The sequence below is a fragment of the Salvelinus fontinalis genome, chromosome 18 (assembly GCF_029448725.1).
Source record: "Salvelinus fontinalis isolate EN_2023a chromosome 18, ASM2944872v1, whole genome shotgun sequence".
In the NCBI taxonomy this organism is placed as follows: Eukaryota; Metazoa; Chordata; class Actinopteri; order Salmoniformes; family Salmonidae; genus Salvelinus; species Salvelinus fontinalis.
In genome coordinates, this window is record NC_074682.1 from 26,487,412 (window position 1) to 26,505,600 (window position 18,189).

General features: G+C 41.9%; 1 protein-coding gene across 1 annotated transcript; it reads left to right on the top strand.

Moving 5' to 3' along the window:
- Positions 1 to 5,854: 5,854 nt before the first annotated feature.
- Positions 5,855 to 12,333, top strand: mlnl (motilin-like). The gene is made up of 5 exons (XM_055870176.1): positions 5,855 to 5,915; positions 6,623 to 6,753; positions 7,480 to 7,587; positions 7,757 to 7,865; positions 12,202 to 12,333. The coding sequence occupies exons 2-5, from the start codon at positions 6,634 to 6,636 to the stop codon at positions 12,207 to 12,209; spliced, it is 345 nt and encodes a 114-aa protein (XP_055726151.1). The 5' UTR covers positions 5,855 to 5,915; positions 6,623 to 6,633; the 3' UTR covers positions 12,210 to 12,333.
- Positions 12,334 to 18,189: the final 5,856 nt, after the last annotated feature.

Sequence of the window (18,189 nt, forward strand, 5' to 3'; positions counted from 1 at the left end):
AATTGTAGAGGAGAGTGGGGTAAATTGAGCAATCCCTCAGTCAAGGGAAATACAGTAATTTTTCTAACAAAGATATCTAAATATATTTCAAGATGATGTGTATCCCTAGAAAACATGATAGTTTTTAAAACATAGACTGTCCAAAAAAATTGGTCTCTTGGCACAATTTACCCCGGGCATGTTGATCCGCAGGACAAGGTAAATTAAGCCGCCTAGAAATCTCTGTACTGAATTAAATATTACCTCTACCTTTTAAAAACCATGTCTGTCTTTATTTCCCGAACACAATTCTACACAATCACTTTATTATATTTTAATCATTTTAAGGATATTTTAACACAGGCTTAACACCTAACAAACAGTTTGTACTTGTTTTGTTGTCACGCCCTGACCTTAGAGAGCCTTTTTATTTATCTTTTTGGTTAGGTCAGGGTGTGATTTGGGTGGGCATTCTAGTTTTTATATTTCTTTGTTGGCCGGGTATGGTTCCCAATCAGAGGCAGCTGTCTATCATTGTCTCTGATTGGGGATCATACTTAGGCAGCCTTTTTTCCCACCTTAGGTTGTGGGATCTTGATTTTGTTAGTTGCTGTATAGCCTGCAGAACTTTACGTTCATTTTGTATTTTGTTGGTTTTTGGTGTTCATTTTGAAATAAAGTAAGATGTTCGCCTACCACGCTGCCCCTTGGTCTCCTCATTTCATCAACGGACGTAACAGAAGATCCCACCACAAACGGACCAAGCAGCGTGGTCAGGAGGAGAGGACACGACGGAAACCCGAGAGGCAGCACCCCCCCCAAAAAAAGTGGGGGGGTGGGGGGCGGATGACGTGGTGCTGATGGGTGTGTCCGAGACTCATCTACGGACGTAACATTTGTACAAATTTAACGCTGCAATATGTAACTTTTTGGGCGACCCCACCAAATTCAAATAGAAATGGGATTTATAGATCTATCATTCTCATTGAATGCAAGACTAAGAAGGGGTAGATGTGTTTTATGTGCGTTATTTCAATGCTTCCCGTTCTTAAGTTCCATTTTAGCATCTTTTACTTTAGGTTTTGTCCACCAGCTTCAAACAGCTGAAAATGCTATATTTTGCTTAATGAAAAGATATTTCACAGCGGTTTAGATGGTACAATGATTCACAAACTGAAATTAGAATTCGGTTAGGACATCTAATTTGTGCATGACAAGTCATTTTTTTTTGTTTACAGACAGATTATTTCACTTATAATTCACTGTATCACAATTCCAGTGGGTCCAGATACACTAAGTTGACTGTGCCTTTAAACAGCTTGGAAAATTTCAGAAAATGATGTCATGGCTTTAGATGCTTCTGATAGGCTAATTGGCATCATTTGAGTCAATTAGAGGTGTACCCGTGGATGTACAGTAAATCACAAAAGTGAGTACACCCCTCACATTTTTGTAAATATTTGAGTATATCTTTTCATGTGACAACACTGAAGAAATGACACTTTGCTACAATGTAAAGTAGTGAGTGTACAGCTTGTATAACAGTGTAAATTTGCTGTCCCCTCAAAATAACTCAACACACAACCATTAATGTCTAAACCGCTGGCAACAAAAGTGAGTACACCCCTAAGTGAAAATGTCCAAATTGGGCCCAAAGTGTCAATATTTTGTGTGTCCACCATCATTATCCAGCACTGCCTTAACCCTCTTGGGCATGGAGTTCACCAGAGCTTCACAGGTTGCCACTGGAGTCCTCTTCCACTCCTCCATGACGACAACACGGAGCTGGTGGATGTTAGAGACCTTGCACTCCTTCACCTTCCGTTTGAGGATGCCCCACAGATGCTCAATAGGGTTTAGGTCTGGAGACATGATTGGCCAGTCCATCACCCTCAGCTTCTTTAGCAAGGCAGTGGTCGTCTTGGAGGTGTGTTTGGGGTCGTTATCATGTTGGAATACTGCCCTGCGGCCCAGTCTCCGAAGGGAGGGGATCATGCTCTGCTTCAGTATGTCACAGTACATGTTGGCATTCATGGTTCCCTCAATGAACTGTAGCTCCCCAGTGCCGGCAGCAGTCATGCAGCCCCAGACCATGACACTCCAAACACCATGCTTGACTGTAGGCAAGACACACTTGTCTTTGTACTCCTCACCTGGTTGCCGCCACACATGCTTGACACCATTTGAACCAAATAAGTTTATCTTGGTCTCATCAGACCATAGGACATGGTTCCAGTAATCCATGTCTTTAGTCTACTTGTCTTCAGCAAACTGTTTGCGGGCTTTCTTGTGCATCATCTTTAGAAGAGGCTTCCTTCTGGGACGACAGCCATGCAGACCAATTTGATGCAGTGTACGGCGTATGGTCTGAGCACTGACAGGCTGACCCCCCACCCCTTCAACCTCTGCAGCAATGCTGGCAGCACTCATATGTCTATCATATGTCTGGATATGACGCTGAGCACGTGCACTCAACTTCTTTGGTCAACCATGGCGAGGCCTGTTCTGTGTGGAACTTGTCCAGTTAAACCGCTGTATGGTCTTGGCCACCGTGCTGCAGCTCAGTTTCAGGGTCTTGGCAATCTTCTTAAAGCCCAGGCCATCTTCATGTAGAGCAACAATTATTTTTTTCAGATCCTCAGAGTTCTTTGCCATGAGGTGCCATGTTGAACTTCCAGTGACCAGTCAGTATGAGGGAGTGTGAGAGCGATGACACCAAATTTAACACACCTGCTCCACATTCACACCTGAGACCTTGTAACACTAACGAGTCACATGACACCGGAGAGGGAAAATGGCTAATTAGGCCCAATTTGGACATTTTCACTTAGGGGTGTACTCACTTTTGTTGCCAGCGGTTTAGACATTAATGGTTGTGTGTTGAGTTATTTTGAGGGGACAGCAAATTTACACTGTTATACAAGCTGTACACTCACTACTTTACATTGTAGCAAAGTGTCATTTCTTCAGTGTTGTCACATGAAAAGATATACTCAAATATTTACAAAAATGTGAGGGGTGTACTCACTTTTGTGATATACTGTATTTCAAGGCCTACCTTCAAACTCAGTGCCTCTTTGCTTGACATCATGGGAAAATCAAAAGAAATCAGCCAAGACCTCAGAAAATAAATTGTAGACCTCCACAAGTCTGGTTCATCCTTGGGAGCAATTTCCAAACGCCTGAAGGTACCACATTCATCTGTATAAACAATAGTACGCAAGTATAAACACCAAGGGACCACGCAGCCGTCATACCGCTCAGGAATGAGACGCGTTCTGTCTCCTAGAGATGAACGTGCTTTGGTGCGAAAAGTGCAAATCAATCCCAGAACAACAGCAAAGGACCTTGTGAAGATGCTGGAGGAAACAGGTACAAAATATCTATATCCACAGTAAAACGAGTCCTATATCGACATAACCTGAAAGGCCACTCAGCAAGGAAGAAGCCACTGCTCCAAAACCGCCATAAAAAAGCCAGACTACGGTTTGCAACTGCACATGGGGACAAAGATTGTACCTTTGGAGAAATGTCCTCTGGTCTGATGAAACAAAAATAGAACTGTTTGGCCATAATGACCATCGTTATGTTTGGAGGAAAAAGGGAGAGGCTTGCATGCCAAAGAACACCATCCCAACCGTGAAGCTCGGAGGTGGCAGCATCATGTTGTGGGGGTGCTTTGCTGCAGGAGGGACTTGTGCACTTCACAAAATAGATGGCATCATGAGGATGGAAATTATGTGGATATATTGAAGCAACATCTCAAGACATCAGTCAGGAAGTTAAAGCTTGGTCACAATGTGGGTCTTCCAAATGGACAATGACCCCAAGCATACTGCCAAAGTTGTGACAAAATAGCTTAAGGACAACAAAGTCAAGGTGTTGGAGTGTCCATCACAAAGCCCTAACCTCAATCCTATAGAACATTGGTGGACAGAACTGAAAAAGCGTGTGCGAGCAAGAAGGCCTACAAACCTGACTCAGTTACACCAGCTCTGTCAGAAGGAATGGGCCAAAATTCACCCAACTTATTGTGGGAAGCTTGTGGAAGGATCCCTGAAACGTTTGACCCAAGTTAAACAATTGAAAGGCAATGCTACCAAATACTAATTGAGTGTATGTAAACTTCTGACCAACTGGGAATGTGATGAAAGAAATAAAAGCTGAAATAAATCATTCTCTCTACTATTATTCTGACATTTCACATTCTTAAAATAAAGTGGTGATCTTAACTGACCTAAGACAGGGCATTTTTACGAGGATTAAATGTCAGGAACTGTGAAAAACCGAGTTTAAATGTATTTGGCTGAGGTGTATGTAAACTTCTGACCTCAACTTCAATTGTATATAAGGAACAGAAGCTTAGTCCTAACCCCAGAGAGATAGAGATATGCTGGTGGCGTGCTATGACACCGACATTAATTTATTTATGTCAGATGGCTACTGCGTTTGCTATACAGATACAGACGTACAGAATGAGGCTAATTTGTTAATGTTCGATCAGAATATTTTGTATAAAGATAAGCATTATATTTGTAGATTATAGGATTAACTCTGGTAGGCCTGAAACAGTCTTCTTCACCTCACCTGTCGGAGTCAGTTGGACCGCCAGGGTGCACTGCCTTCATTTCATAGGCCTGCATTAGCTAAAGCTTAATAATAGCTACACAAGAGCAAACCTTTGTTTTATTGGGCACTACCCTCCCCTGTACCCAATAAAAAAACACAACTCTCCTCAAAGCAAACATTTTAAAGTTTGACAACCCCTCTCCTATTTTGGACCATCCCTCCCCCCAGTAAATTTCAACCTGTCCCTAACCACTCAACAGAAAATGTAACTGGCCAAATCTAGACAGTAAAGGTTTCCTCATGCTCAGTCAATCAACGCTTATTGCATACAAATAAAAAGAGAAAGTTACAACACTGTCAGAACAAGCAAAGGATAGCCAACAACAAAGACCAGTCACTTTAAACACATTTTACATTTACCTCTATGAATTTATTATGTCCATTTACGGTCCATTTAGACAAGGTCCACGTCATATGAAGGATATCTAAAATGTTTTTTCTAAAATACCATGCAAGAATGATTGATTAAATAGTAAACAAGTGAAGTGTTACAGCAGGAAAAGGTATGGTAAAAGCCATCCACGGTAACCTGTTACCAAGAAATGAATGTATGTGGTGCCATGTGTGGAGCTGAGTGTTACAATGCCAGGTCATAAACGTCACGGTAGACAGGATATTACTGAAGAGCTGAGAATGTATTATTGGCTATAACTGAAGCAGCCCCCCCCCCCCCCCCACACACACACACACATACATGCGCACACACAAACACACAAAAAAAGCATGTACATTTGGCATAGAATTTTCTCTCTCAAAATGTCCTCTTTAATCAGAATTGTCTGTGCTCTGACATTATCTAGCAGTAAGACGATAACAAGGGAAATAGTACTGTAAACACATAATAAATCCTATAAAAACATATGACTACTTTTCTACTTTTTTTTCCACAGTAACCCCCTTTGCTACTGTTCTTTTTCACTGTCTTTTTACTGTTTTTATTTCTTTACTTACCTATTGTTCACCGAAGCCTTTTTTTACTTAGAAGTAGCACTGTTGGTTAGAGCCTGTACGTAAGCATTTCACTGTAAGGTCTACACCTGTTGTATTCGGCACACGTGACAAATACACTTTGATTTGATTCAAGAAGAAAGGCAGCCCATTCCCATTATGACATGCCTGTGTTTCCGGGAGCTGGAGGAGAGTGGCTGGTAGATCTGTTGAGGAGCAGACGTCAGAGGGGACAGTAAAAGAGACCGAGGGATGAGGATGGGGTTCCATATAAAGAGCAGGGTCTCTAGCAGGGTGACAGAACAACAGGACACAGACAGTTAGATCATCACCAGCAGGGAATCACACAGGAAAACAGAGTGGGTAGTTCAACAAGTTGGCGATATGGATCTGTCTGTCTCTGTGTCTGTCTGTCTCTCTTTCTCTGTTGGTCTCTCTTTTTCTGTCTGTCTTTATCTGTCTCTGTCTCTATTTGTCAGTCTCATTTTCTGTTAATCTTTCTGTATTTATTTCTCTCTGTCTCTGTCTCTGTGTCTCTGTATCTGTCTCTCTCTCTGTATATTTGTCAATCTTTGCTTGGTAAATCTATCTTTCAGTGTGTATTGTCTGTTTTCAACTTCTTATCCTAATCTGCTTGCAGACTTCCCTGCAGCGTCTCTTTTCTTCTCTTAGCCTTTGCTCTTCTCTCGCTCTTTAATTGAGTGCATACATCTATGTAAATAGAACCATGTTCAGTATCCAACTATAGATATGAAGACATAAGTGTAGAAACATGTGTTGAGTGTGGACAGATATGATCTGTTGAGAACTTTTGTTGTGCAACAGAAGTAAAAAATGATAATAATCCCACTTCTGGAAGGAGTTTACTCACCGTGTGTGTGTGTTTTTTTGTGTGCCTGTCTGCATATGTACGTGCTTGTGCTTGAGTGTTTGTGTGAACAGCCATCTGTGCAATCAGTTTACTTTCATTACATGATGTTTACATTACACAAGTCAATTGTCTTGGTCGGCATCATTATTCTTTAATGGTCAAACAACATCGTACAAACATGTTTGTGTTGGACAGGACTACGCAGCATGACCATGCGTGGAGCGGTGACGGGCTGTGTGGTGCTGGTGTGTCTGGTGGCCATGCTGGGTGAACGGGCAGAGGGACACTTCTCCTTCTTTAGCCCCAAAGAGATGAGGGAGATGAAGGTGAGAAGCGTGAAGTGAGTCACAGGAAGGGGGGGGGGGGGTGCAGAGGTAAACAAAACAGCCAACCTACTGGGAAAAAAATGGTTGAATCAACCAAACAATGTGATGACGTTGAATCAACGTGGAAAACGGATTGGATTTGCAAAAAGTCATCAACATCAGGGAATGTAGTCTTTTTTTCTAACCTAAAACCAATGACAGGGTGACATTTTTTGTTGATTTCATGTTAGTTGATAACTCAACCAAATGTAAATCAAAACACAATGTTGAACTGACGTCTGTGCCCAGTGGGAAGAAACCAGTGTCACGTTAAGGGTGCACTGTACTGTATTTTGCAAATAAAAATGCCATGACCAGAGCTGATATGATTTCTAAAGCTGAGGCATGTCTGTTCTACACAATATTTTTATATCTGTGTCAGACCTGGGTTCAAATGTTATTTGGGGTATTCAAAGACATTTGAAAGTAATTATTTTGATATTTTTGATTTGAAAACAAGTAGTTGAATATTGGAATATATAAAAAAGACTAAAATACACAATATTAATAAATAGTCCCATGAATTTGAACCCATGTCTATTTGGAATTTGATATAAGTATTTAAAAATGTTTTCAAACAGTAGTCTTTTTCCAGAAATTGTTTGAAAATGCTTTAAAATACTTCCAATAGAAGTAGTTGATTTAGACACATTATTTTAAAATATGTATGTTTGTGTATGTGTTTAGGCCCTACAGGATAAGTTGGAGAGGAAGGACATGGAGCCTCGGTCAGAGGATGGACAGTTTCAGGATGTCACCATCCAACAGCTTCCCGAGGACGATGGTGGAACTCCTGTAAGTATACACACACACACACACACACACACACACACACACACACACACACACACACACACACACACACACACACACACACACACACACACACACACACAGTATGTGTGAATGTTTTTTGTTGTTGACTATTTTGTGTTATAAAAGTCTAATAAATGTGTGTGGACAGGGGAAGACAGTGGAGATAAGTGTTCGACTGACAGCCAAACAGCTGGAGCATGTGGCCCCCGTGCTGGAAGAGATCATCCATGAAATGGTGGATCAGGCAGAGAAGAAAGGTACCCATGACCATAGAGATATAACACATGAAATTAGATGCACATAACAGCCACAACTGTCTGTCATCATGGGTGATTACGGGACATTTACAGCCTGGTTCAAATGCATAAAGTACCAGTCAAAAGTTTAGACACACCTACTCATTCAAGGGTTTTTCTTAATTTTTTCTATTTTCTACATTGTAGAATAATAGTGAAGACATCACAATTATTAAATAACACATATGGAATTATGTAGTAACCAAAAACGTGTTAAACAAATCAAAATATATTTTAGATTATTCAAAGCTGTCAAGGCAAAAGGTGGTTAACCTTTTGCCTTGATGACAGCTTTGCACACACTTGACATTCTTACAACCAGCATCATGAGGTAGTTACCTGGAATGCTTGAAGGAGTTCCCACGTATGCTGAGTACTTGTTGGCTGCTTTTCCTTCACTCTGCGGTCCAACTCATCCCAAACCATCTCAATTGGCTTGAGGTCGGGTGATTGTGGGGGCCAGGTCATCTGATGCAGCACTCCATCACTCTCCTTGGTCAAATAGCCGTTACACAGCATGGAGGTGTGTTGAGTCATTGCCCCGTTGAAAAACAAATGATAGTCCCACTAAGCGCAAACCAGATGGGATGGCGTATCGTTGCTGTGGTAGCCATGCTGGTTAAGTGTGCCTTGAATTCTAAATATATCACAAACAGTGTTTGCAGTGTTTGCCCAGAATATATGATATGCATACAATTGGTAGATTTGGATAGAAAACACTCTAAAGTTTCCAAAACTGTTAAAATAATGTCTGTGGGTATAACAGAACTGATATGGCAGGCAAAAACCTGAGGAAAATCCATCCAGGAAATGTTTTTCTATTGAAAGCCTATCCACCATACAAAGACTTATGACCCAGTTCACAATCCCTATGGCTTCCACTACATGTGGCCAGTCTTTAGGCATTGTTTCAGGCTTTTACTCTGAAAAATGAGGGAGAAACACTACTTTCAATGAGAGGGCAGTGGAAATTTCCAGACATGAGTCCTGCGCATGACCGGGAGTGCGCCTTTCATGTTTTTCCTTTTCTATTGACGAAGCTATTGTCCGGTTGAAATATGGTAAATTATTTATGACAAAAACAACCTGAGGATTGATTATAAACTTTGTTTGACATGTTTCTACGGACCTTTATGGTACTTTTTAGATTTTACATCTGCCTGCTGTGACCGCGTTTTGTTCCAATGGATTACTGAACAAAACGCACCAACAAAATGTAGGTTTTTGGATATAAAGAGGGACTTTATCGAACAAAACAAACATTTATTGTGTTACATGGCGTCATGGGATTGCAACCATATGAAGATAATCAAAGATTTGTGATACATTTTATCGCTATTTCTGACTTTTGTTACTCCTCTACTTGGCTGGTTACTGTAATGATTTGTCTGCTGGGCGCTGTTCTCAGATAATCGCATGGTTTGCTTTCGCCGTAAAGACTTTTTAAAATCTGACACAGCGGTTGGATTAACAAGAAGTTTATCTTTAAGCTGATGTATAACACTTGTATCTTTTATGTATGTTTATTATGAGAATTTCTGTTTTGTTGAGTTTCACACTCTGAAATTTCCCCGGATGTTGTTTGAGACAGTGGATTACTGAACAAAACGTGCTAACAAAACAGAGGTTTTTGGATATAAAGAGGGACTTTATCGAACAAAACAAACATTTATTGGGTAACTGGGAGTCTTGTGAGTGCAACCATATGAAGATCATCAAAGGTAAGTGATTCATTTTATCGCTATTTCTGACTTTTGTTACTCCTCTACTTGGCTGGTTACTGTTTGTAATGTTTTGTGTGCTGAGCGCTTTCCTCAGATAATCGCATGGTATGCTTTCGCCGTAAATTATTTTTGAAATCTGACGCGGTGGCTGGATTAACAACAAGATAAGCTTTATTTTGATGTATTGCACTTGTGATTTTATGAAAGTTAAATATTTATAGTAATTTAATTTGAATTTGGCGCTCTGCAATTTCACTGGATGTTGTCGACGCTAGCGTCCCACTGATCCGAAAGAAGTTAAGTAAAGACATTCCACAAATGAACTTTTAACAAGGCACACCTGTTAATTGAAATGCATTCCAGGTGACTACCTCATGAAGCTGGTTGAGAGAATGCCAAAAGTGTGCAAAGCTCACATCAAGACAAAGGGTGGCTACTTTGAAGAATCTCAAATATAAAATATAGTTTGATTTGTTTAACCCTTTTTTGGTTACATGATTCCATGTGTGTTATTTCATAGTTTTTCATAGTTTTGATGTCTTCACTATTTTTCTACAATGTAGAAAATAGTAAAACTAAAGAAAACCGCTTGAATGAGTAGGTGTGTCAAATCTTCTGACTGGTCTGCAGTTCAAATACAGACCAGTGAGGTGTGCTTAATTTCCCTGGTGAGACCAACGGAATAGTCCCCAAAAAACTGTATAGGTACAACAACAAAAAATAAAGCTTAAACGTCACCCTTTCTTTGTTTAGACAAGGTTAAATGTTTTAAATATTACTTTTTGTTTTACCTTTAATATACAGTTGAAGTTGGAAGTTTACATACACCTTAGCCAACTACATTTAAACTCAGTTTTTCACAATTCCTGACATTTAATCCTCGTAAAAATTCTCTGTCTTAGGTCAGTTAGCATCACCACTTATTTTAAGAATGTGAAATGTCAGAATAATAGCAGAGAGAATTTATTTCAGTTTATATTTCTTTCATCACATTCCCAGTGGGTCAGAAGTTTACATACACTCAATTAGTATTTGGCAGCATTGCCTTTCAATTGTTTAACTTGGGTCAAACGTTTCGGGTAGTCTTCCACAAGCTTCCCACAATAAGTGGGTGAATTTTGACCCATTCCTTCTGACAGAGCTGGTGTAACTGAGTCAGGTTTGTAGGCCTCCTTGCTTGCACAAGCTTTTTCAGTTCTGCCCACACATTTTCTATAGGATTGAGGTTAGGGCTTTGTGATGGCCACTCCAACACCTTGACTTTGTTGTCCTTAAGCCATTTTGCCACAACTTTGGAAGTATGCTTGGGTCATTGTCCATTTGGAAGACCCATTTGCGACCAAGCTTTAACTTCCTGACTGATGTCTTGATGTTGCTTCAATATATCCACATGATTTTCCATCCTCACTATGCCATCTATTTTGTGAAGTGCACCAGTCCCTCCTGCAACAAAGCACCCCCAGAAAATGATGCTGCCACCCCCGTGCTTCACGGTTGGGATGGTGTTCTTTGGCATGCAAGCCTCCCCCTTTTTCCTCTAAACATAACAATGGTCGTTATGGCCAAACAGTTCTATTTTTGTTTCATCAGACCAGAGGACATTTCTCCAAAAAGTACGATCTTTGTCCCCATGTGCAGTTGCAAACTTTAATCTGGCTTTTTTATGGCGGTTTTGGAGCAGTGGCTTCTTCCTTGCTGAGCGGCCTTTCAGGTTTTACTGTGGATATAGATACTTTTGAACCTGTTTCCTCCAGCATCTTCACAAGGTCCTTTGCTGTTGTTCTGGGATTGGTTTGCACTTTTCGCACCAAAGCACGTTCATCTCTAGGAGACAGAGCGGTATGACGGCTGCGTGGTCCCATGGTGTTTATACTTGCGTACTGTTGTTGGTAACTTCAGGCGTTTGGAAATTGCTCCCAAGGATGAACCAGACTTGTGGAGGTCTACATTTCTTTTTTGAGGTCTTGGCTGGTTTCTTTTGATTTTCAAATGATGTCAAGCAAAGAGGCACTGAGTTTGAAGGTAGGCCTTGAAATACATCCACGGGTACACCTCCAATTGACTCAAATTATGTCAATTAGCCTATCAGCAGCTTCTAAAGCCATGACATCATTTTCTGGAATTTTCTAAGCTGTTTAAAGGCACAGTCAACTTAGTGTATGTAAACTTCTGACCCACTGAAATTATGATACAGTGAATTTAGTGAAATAATCTGTCTGTAAACAATTGTTGGAAAATTACTTGTGTCATGCACAAAGTAGATGTCCTAACCGACTTGCCAAAACTATAGTTTGTTAACAAGAAATTTGTGGAGTGGTTGAAAAAACGAGTTTTAATGTCTCCAACCTAAGTGTATGTAAACTTCCGACTTTAACTGTATATGTATATTGTGCAATGCATGTTCAAACGTTGTACTATCTTGCAAAAAACTTCAGGTACAAAATCAGGTAAAAACACAAATCAGGTATACAGTGCTTAAAGTTGAAAGGCTCTTACATGTTTGTACTATCTCCCTCTCTCGTTCTCTCTCTCTCTCTCTCTCTTTCCGCTCCTTTTCTCTTTCTCTCTCTCAGCCAAATGAGGATACAGAAGACCACAGGAGACATCAAAGGTGCCAATATACTATAATTGACCAGGAATACATACACAGATAGTTTGTTAGGTGTCAATGATATGAATAAAGGGAAACAATCATTTCAACATTACTTTGCTTGTCTTTTGAAATTCCTGTATATCCATACATGTCACACTTACATACCCTATATTCTAGATTGCAGTGTCTATGTAATGTAAAGAAATAACCACTCATTGCTGGTAGTGAGTTAATTGACAACATTCCCTCTTCTTTACACATAAGCATGCACAAATGTGCACGCAGAGCACACACACGAGCACATACATTTACGTCATTTAGCAGACACTCTAATCCAGAGCAATTTACAGGAGCAATTAGGGCTGAGTGCCTTGCTCAAGGGCACATCGACAGATTTTTCACCTATTCGGCTCGGGGATTCAGACCAGCAACCTCTCGGTTACTGGCCCAACACTCTTAACCACTAGGCTCCACACACACACACACACACACACACACACACACACACACACACACACACACACACACACACAATATGTGAGGATGGCCGCTTGGAAGTTGGAGTATTTTGCATTTGAAACAGCTTTTTCCTGCAATCTAGAGTCATTATCATTATGCTTAATTCTAAAAAACGGTACATTTTTCTGCATAGCTAAAATGTAATCATATCAAATTTTATTTGTCACATGCCCCTGAATTCAACAGGTGTAGACCTTACCGTGAAATGCTTACTTACAAGCCCTCAACCAACAATGCAGTTCAAGAATTTGTCACACCCTGATCTGTTTCACCTGTCCTTGTGCTTGTCCCTAGCCCCCCCAGGTGTCGCCCATCTTCCCCATTATCCCCTGTGTTTTCTGTCTGTGCCAGTTTGTCTTGCTTGCCAAGTCAACCAGCGGTTTTCTCTTAGCTCCTGGTTTTCCCCCAGTCTCTCGTTTTCTCGTCCTCCTGGTTCTGACCCTTGCCTGTCCTGACTCTGAGCCTGCCTGCCTGCCTGACCACTCTGCCTGCCCCTGACCTCGAGCCTGCCTGCTGCCCTGTACCGTTTTGGACTGTGCCCTGGCTATGAACTCTTGCCTGTCACCGACCTGCCTTTTGCCTATCCCTTGGACTATAATAAATATCAGAGCTCAAACCATCTGCCTCCTGTGTCTGCATCTGGGTCTCACATTGTGTCGTTATAGAAATAGTTAAGAAAATCTTTACTAAATAAACCAAAGTAAAAAATATGTTACAATAATGAGGCTGAGTCAATGTGCGGGGGTTCAGGTTAGTCAAGGTAATTTGTAAAGTGACTATGGATAGATAATAAACAGTGAGTAGCAGCAGTGTAAAAACAGAAAGGGGGGGTGTCAATATAAATAGTCCAGGTGGCCATTTGATTAATTGTTCAGCAGTCTTATGGCTTTGGGGTAGAAACTGTTAAGGAGCTTTTTGGTCCTAGATTTGGCCCTCTGGTACCGCTTGCCATGCGGTGGAAGAGAGAACAATCTATGACTTGGATGACTGGAGTCTTTGACAATTTTTTGGGCCTTCCTCTGACACCGCCTAGTATATAGGTCCTGGATGGCAGGAAGTTTGACCCCAGTGATGTACTGGGCCATACGGACCACCCTCTGTAGCTCCTTATGGTCAGATGCTGAGCAGTTGCCATACCAGGCGGTGATGCAACTGGTCAGGATGCTCTCGATGGTGCAGCTGTAGAGCTTTTTGAGGATCTGGGGACCCATGTAAAATCTTTTCAGTCTCCCTCTTCACAACTGTCTTGGTGTGTTTGGACCATGATAGTTCGTTGGTGATGTGGACACCGAGGAACTTAACTCTCGACCCGCTCCACTTAGCTTCGTCTATGTTGATGGGGGCCTATTCGGCTCTCCTTTTCCTATAGTCCACGGTCAGCTCCTTTGTCTTGCTCACATTGAGGGAGAGGTTGTTGTCCTGGCATCACACTGCCAGGTCTCTGACCTCCTCCCTATAGGCTGTCTCATCTGTCGGTGATCAGGCTGTTGTGTCATCAGCAAACCTAATGTGTTGGAGTCGTGCTTGGCCACAGAGTCATGGGTGAACAGGGGGTACAGGGGGGGACTGAGCACGCACCCGATGGTCCCCGTGTTGAGGATCAGCGTTGCAGATGTGTTGTTGCCTACCCTTACCACCTGGAAGCGGCCCATCAGGAAGTCCAGGATCCAGTTGCAGAGGGATGTGTTTAGTCCCAGGGTCTTAGCTTAATGATGAGCTTTGTGGGCACTATGGTGTTGAACGCTGAGCTGTAGTCAATTAACAGCATTCTCACATAGGTGTTCCTTTTGTCCAGGAGGGAAAGGGCAGTGTGGAGTGCGATTTGAGATTGTGTCATCTGTGGATCTGTTGAGACGGTATGCGAATTGGAGTGGGTCTAGGGTTTCCGGCATGGTGTTGATGTGAGCTATGACCAGCCTTTCAAAGCACTTCATGGCTACTGACGTTAGTGCTACGGGTCGGAGGTCATTTAGGCAGGTTACCTTTGCTTTCTTGGGCACAGGGACTATGCTGGTCTGTTTGAAACATATAGATATTACAGACTCGGTCAGGGAGAGGTTGAAAATATTAGTGAAGACACTTGCCTTTGTAGTCCTTAATATTTTTCAAGCCCTGCCACATCTGACGAGCATCAGAGCCATTGCAGTAGGATTTAATGTTAATCCTGTATTGACGCTTTGCCTGTTTGATGGTTCGTCTGAGGGCATAGTGGGATTTCCTATAAGCATCCGGATTAGTGTCCCGCTGCTTGAAAGCGGCAGCTCTAGCCTTTAGCTCGGTGCGGATGTTGCACTGTAAGCCATGGCTTCTGGTTAGGAAATGTACGTACAGTCTCTGTGGGGACAACGTTGTCGATGTACTTATTGATGATGCCGGTGACTGAGGTGGTATACTCCTCAATGCCAGTGGATGAATCCCGGAACATATTCCAGTCTCTGCTAGCTAAACAGTCCTGTAGCATACACTACATGACCAAAAGTATGTGGACACCTGCTCGTCGATCACCTAACACCTTTTGTGCACTATTGGTTAGAGCCTGTAAGTAATATTTCACTGTAAGGTCTACACCTGTTGTATTTTGGTGCATGTGACAAATAAACTTTGATTTGATCTCATTCCAAAATCATGGGCATGAATACGGAGTTGGTCCCTTTGCTGCTATAACAGCCTCCACTCTTTGAGGAAAACTTTCCACTAGATATTGTAACATTGCTGCGGGGACTTGCTTCCATTCAGCCACAAGAGCATTGGTAAGATCGGGCATTGATGTTGGCCTGGCTCGCACCAATTCATCCCAAAAGTGTTCGATGGGGTTGAGTTCAGGGCTCTGTGCAGGCCAGTCAAGTTCTTTCACACAGATCTCAACAAACCATTTCTGTATGGATCTCGCTTTGTGCACGGGGCACTGTCATGCTGAAACAGTTATTCTGAAAATGCATTGGAGATAATATCTTTGTTTGAGCCTAGACTTTCTTCTCCGTCTCAAAGAGGAAGGCCTTTACCCAATTCTCTCCAAGTTCTGATTACTTTGAGGTTTTTGGCGTCTGGAATCTTTCATTGTGAAACTGGGGATTCGTGTGGTGCCAGTGAAGCAACTGTGTGTAGAATAGATCAAAGGGCCAATAGTGAACTGAGCAGTCTTTACATCAAGTTTCCTGATGCTGCTGGCCAAGCCAACATTAAAGTGCAATTCTATGAACATGAACAGGTTCTTACAGGAACCGTAAGAACTGGTTTTCCATCAATGTTCAGGTTGTATGCACTCCTAATTTAGAGTTTTCAAACATTGTTGCCCGTTGGAAAGGTGCAACTCACGATTCTTCATTGTGTGCTCAGTTTCAGAGAGGACAACATAGTGGACTACTACCTGGTGACAGTGGATATGGTCAGAGTAACCTTTTATTCACTCCATACATAAATCCCACAACAGCTGAGCAGCAACGATACAACAGAGCTCATATCCGCATGAGAGGGATGGACAAGCGTATGTTTAGATTATGGAAAAATCGTTTCCAGTGTTTACACAATACACTTCGTTTCAAGTCAAGAAAATGCTGCAAGGTGTCATTGCTACAGCTGTGCTGCACATCTACCTGAAGCAGCAGGCAAAGACCAACGAGGACTTGCACACAGAGTTGCTTTCACATTGCAGCACTTCAACTAGATGAGATGCATTTAAATATGGAATGTATTCATTATTTTTGCTTTGATAATGTTTGTTCTGTACAAAATTCAAATAGTGCACAGCAAAATTAAATGAGTGACTAAACCAAGGCTGGTTTAAAATGTAGTTTGTGGTGATTAAAATACTCTCACTCATGGATATCCAAATAACAAAACATGTATTTTTTTTTACATATCATATTGTTCACTATAGCTGGTAATCACAATTGTTTCGTTACTGTATCTTTTTTTGGATCATGCCTCTCTCTTCCAACTTCATATCCAATTCAACCTATAGAATTTTCATTTTCATGTTCTTCCATCAGATATTTCATTTTATGCTCATGAAATTCTCTGGCTAACTTTTCATGCATGGTCATCTTTTTTGTTCTCTGCTGAAAGGTGGTGGCAGCATCTTATCTCAGGGATGCTATAGCAGATGTGGAGGGTACACACACACTGTGCACTGGCTCTTCCAACCTGTGCAGATTCCTTTCCTCTGGAAAAAGAACACCAAGACAATAATAGAGAGAATGATTTATTTCATCTTTTATTTCTTTCATCACATTCCCAGTGGGTCAGAAGGTTACGTACACTCGGTTAGTATTTGTTAGCATTGTCTTTAAATTGTTTAACTTGGGTCAAACGTTTCGGGTAGCCTTCCACAAGCTTCCCACAATAAGTTGGGTGAATTTTGGCCCATTCCTCCTGACAGAACTGGTGTAACAGAATGCGTCTCCAGAATGCGACAGAATGCGTCTCCTTACTGAGCGGTATGACAGCTGTGTACTGTTGTTTGTACAGATGAACGTGGTACCTTCAGTCTGGTTTCACTTGGGCCGAATCTCTTCTCTGTATACATCAATGATGTTGCTCTTGCTGCTGGTGATTCTCTGATACACCTCTATGCAAACGACACCATTCTGTATACTTCTGGCCCCTCTTTGGACACTGTGTTAACTAACCTCCAGACGAGCTTCAATGCCATACAACTCGTCTTCCGTGGCCTCCAACTGCTCTTAAACGCAAGTAAAACTAAATGCATGCTATTCAACCGATCACTGCCCGCACCTGCTCGCCCGTCCAGCATCACTACTCTGGACGGCTCTGACTTAGAATAGGTGGACAACTACAAATACCTAGGTGTCTGGTTAGACTGTAAACTCTCTTTCCAGACTCACATTAAGCATATCCAATCCAAAATTAAATCTAGAATCGGCTTCCTATATCGCAACAAAGCATCCTTCACTCATGCTGCCAAACATACCCTCGTAAAACTGACCATCCTACCGATCCTCGACTTCGGGTGATGTCATCTATAAAATAGCCTCCAACACTCTACTCAACAAATTGGATGCAGTCTATCACAGTGCCATCCGTTTTGTCACCAAAGCTCCATACACTACCCACCATTGCGACCTGTACACTCTCATTGGTTGGCCCTCGCTTCATACTCGTCGCCAAACCCACTGGCTACAGGTTATCTACAAGTCTCTGCTAGGTAAAGCCCTGCCTTATCTCAGCTCACTGGTCACCATAGCAGCACCCACCCGTAGCACGCGCTCCAGCAGGTATATTTCACTGGTCACCCCCAAAGCCAATTCCTCCTTTGGTCGTCTTTCCTTACAGTTCTCTGTTGCCAATGACTGGAACGAACTGCAAAAATCTCTGAAGCTGGAAACACTTATCTCCCTCACTAGCTTTAAGCACCAGCTGTCAGAGCAGCTCACAGATTACTGCACCTGTACATAGCCTATCTATAATTTAGCCCAAACAACTACCTCTT

Coding starts and splice junctions, on each gene's coding strand:
- mlnl (XM_055870176.1), top strand. CDS start 6,634: ATGACCATGCGTGGAGCGGTGACGGGCTGTGTGGTGCTGGTGTGTCTG. Junction 6,754..7,479: donor AAGAGATGAGGGAGATGAAG/GTGAGAAGCGTG, acceptor GTATGTGTTTAG/GCCCTACAGGATAAGTTGGA. Junction 7,588..7,756: donor AGGACGATGGTGGAACTCCT/GTAAGTATACAC, acceptor GTGTGTGGACAG/GGGAAGACAGTGGAGATAAG.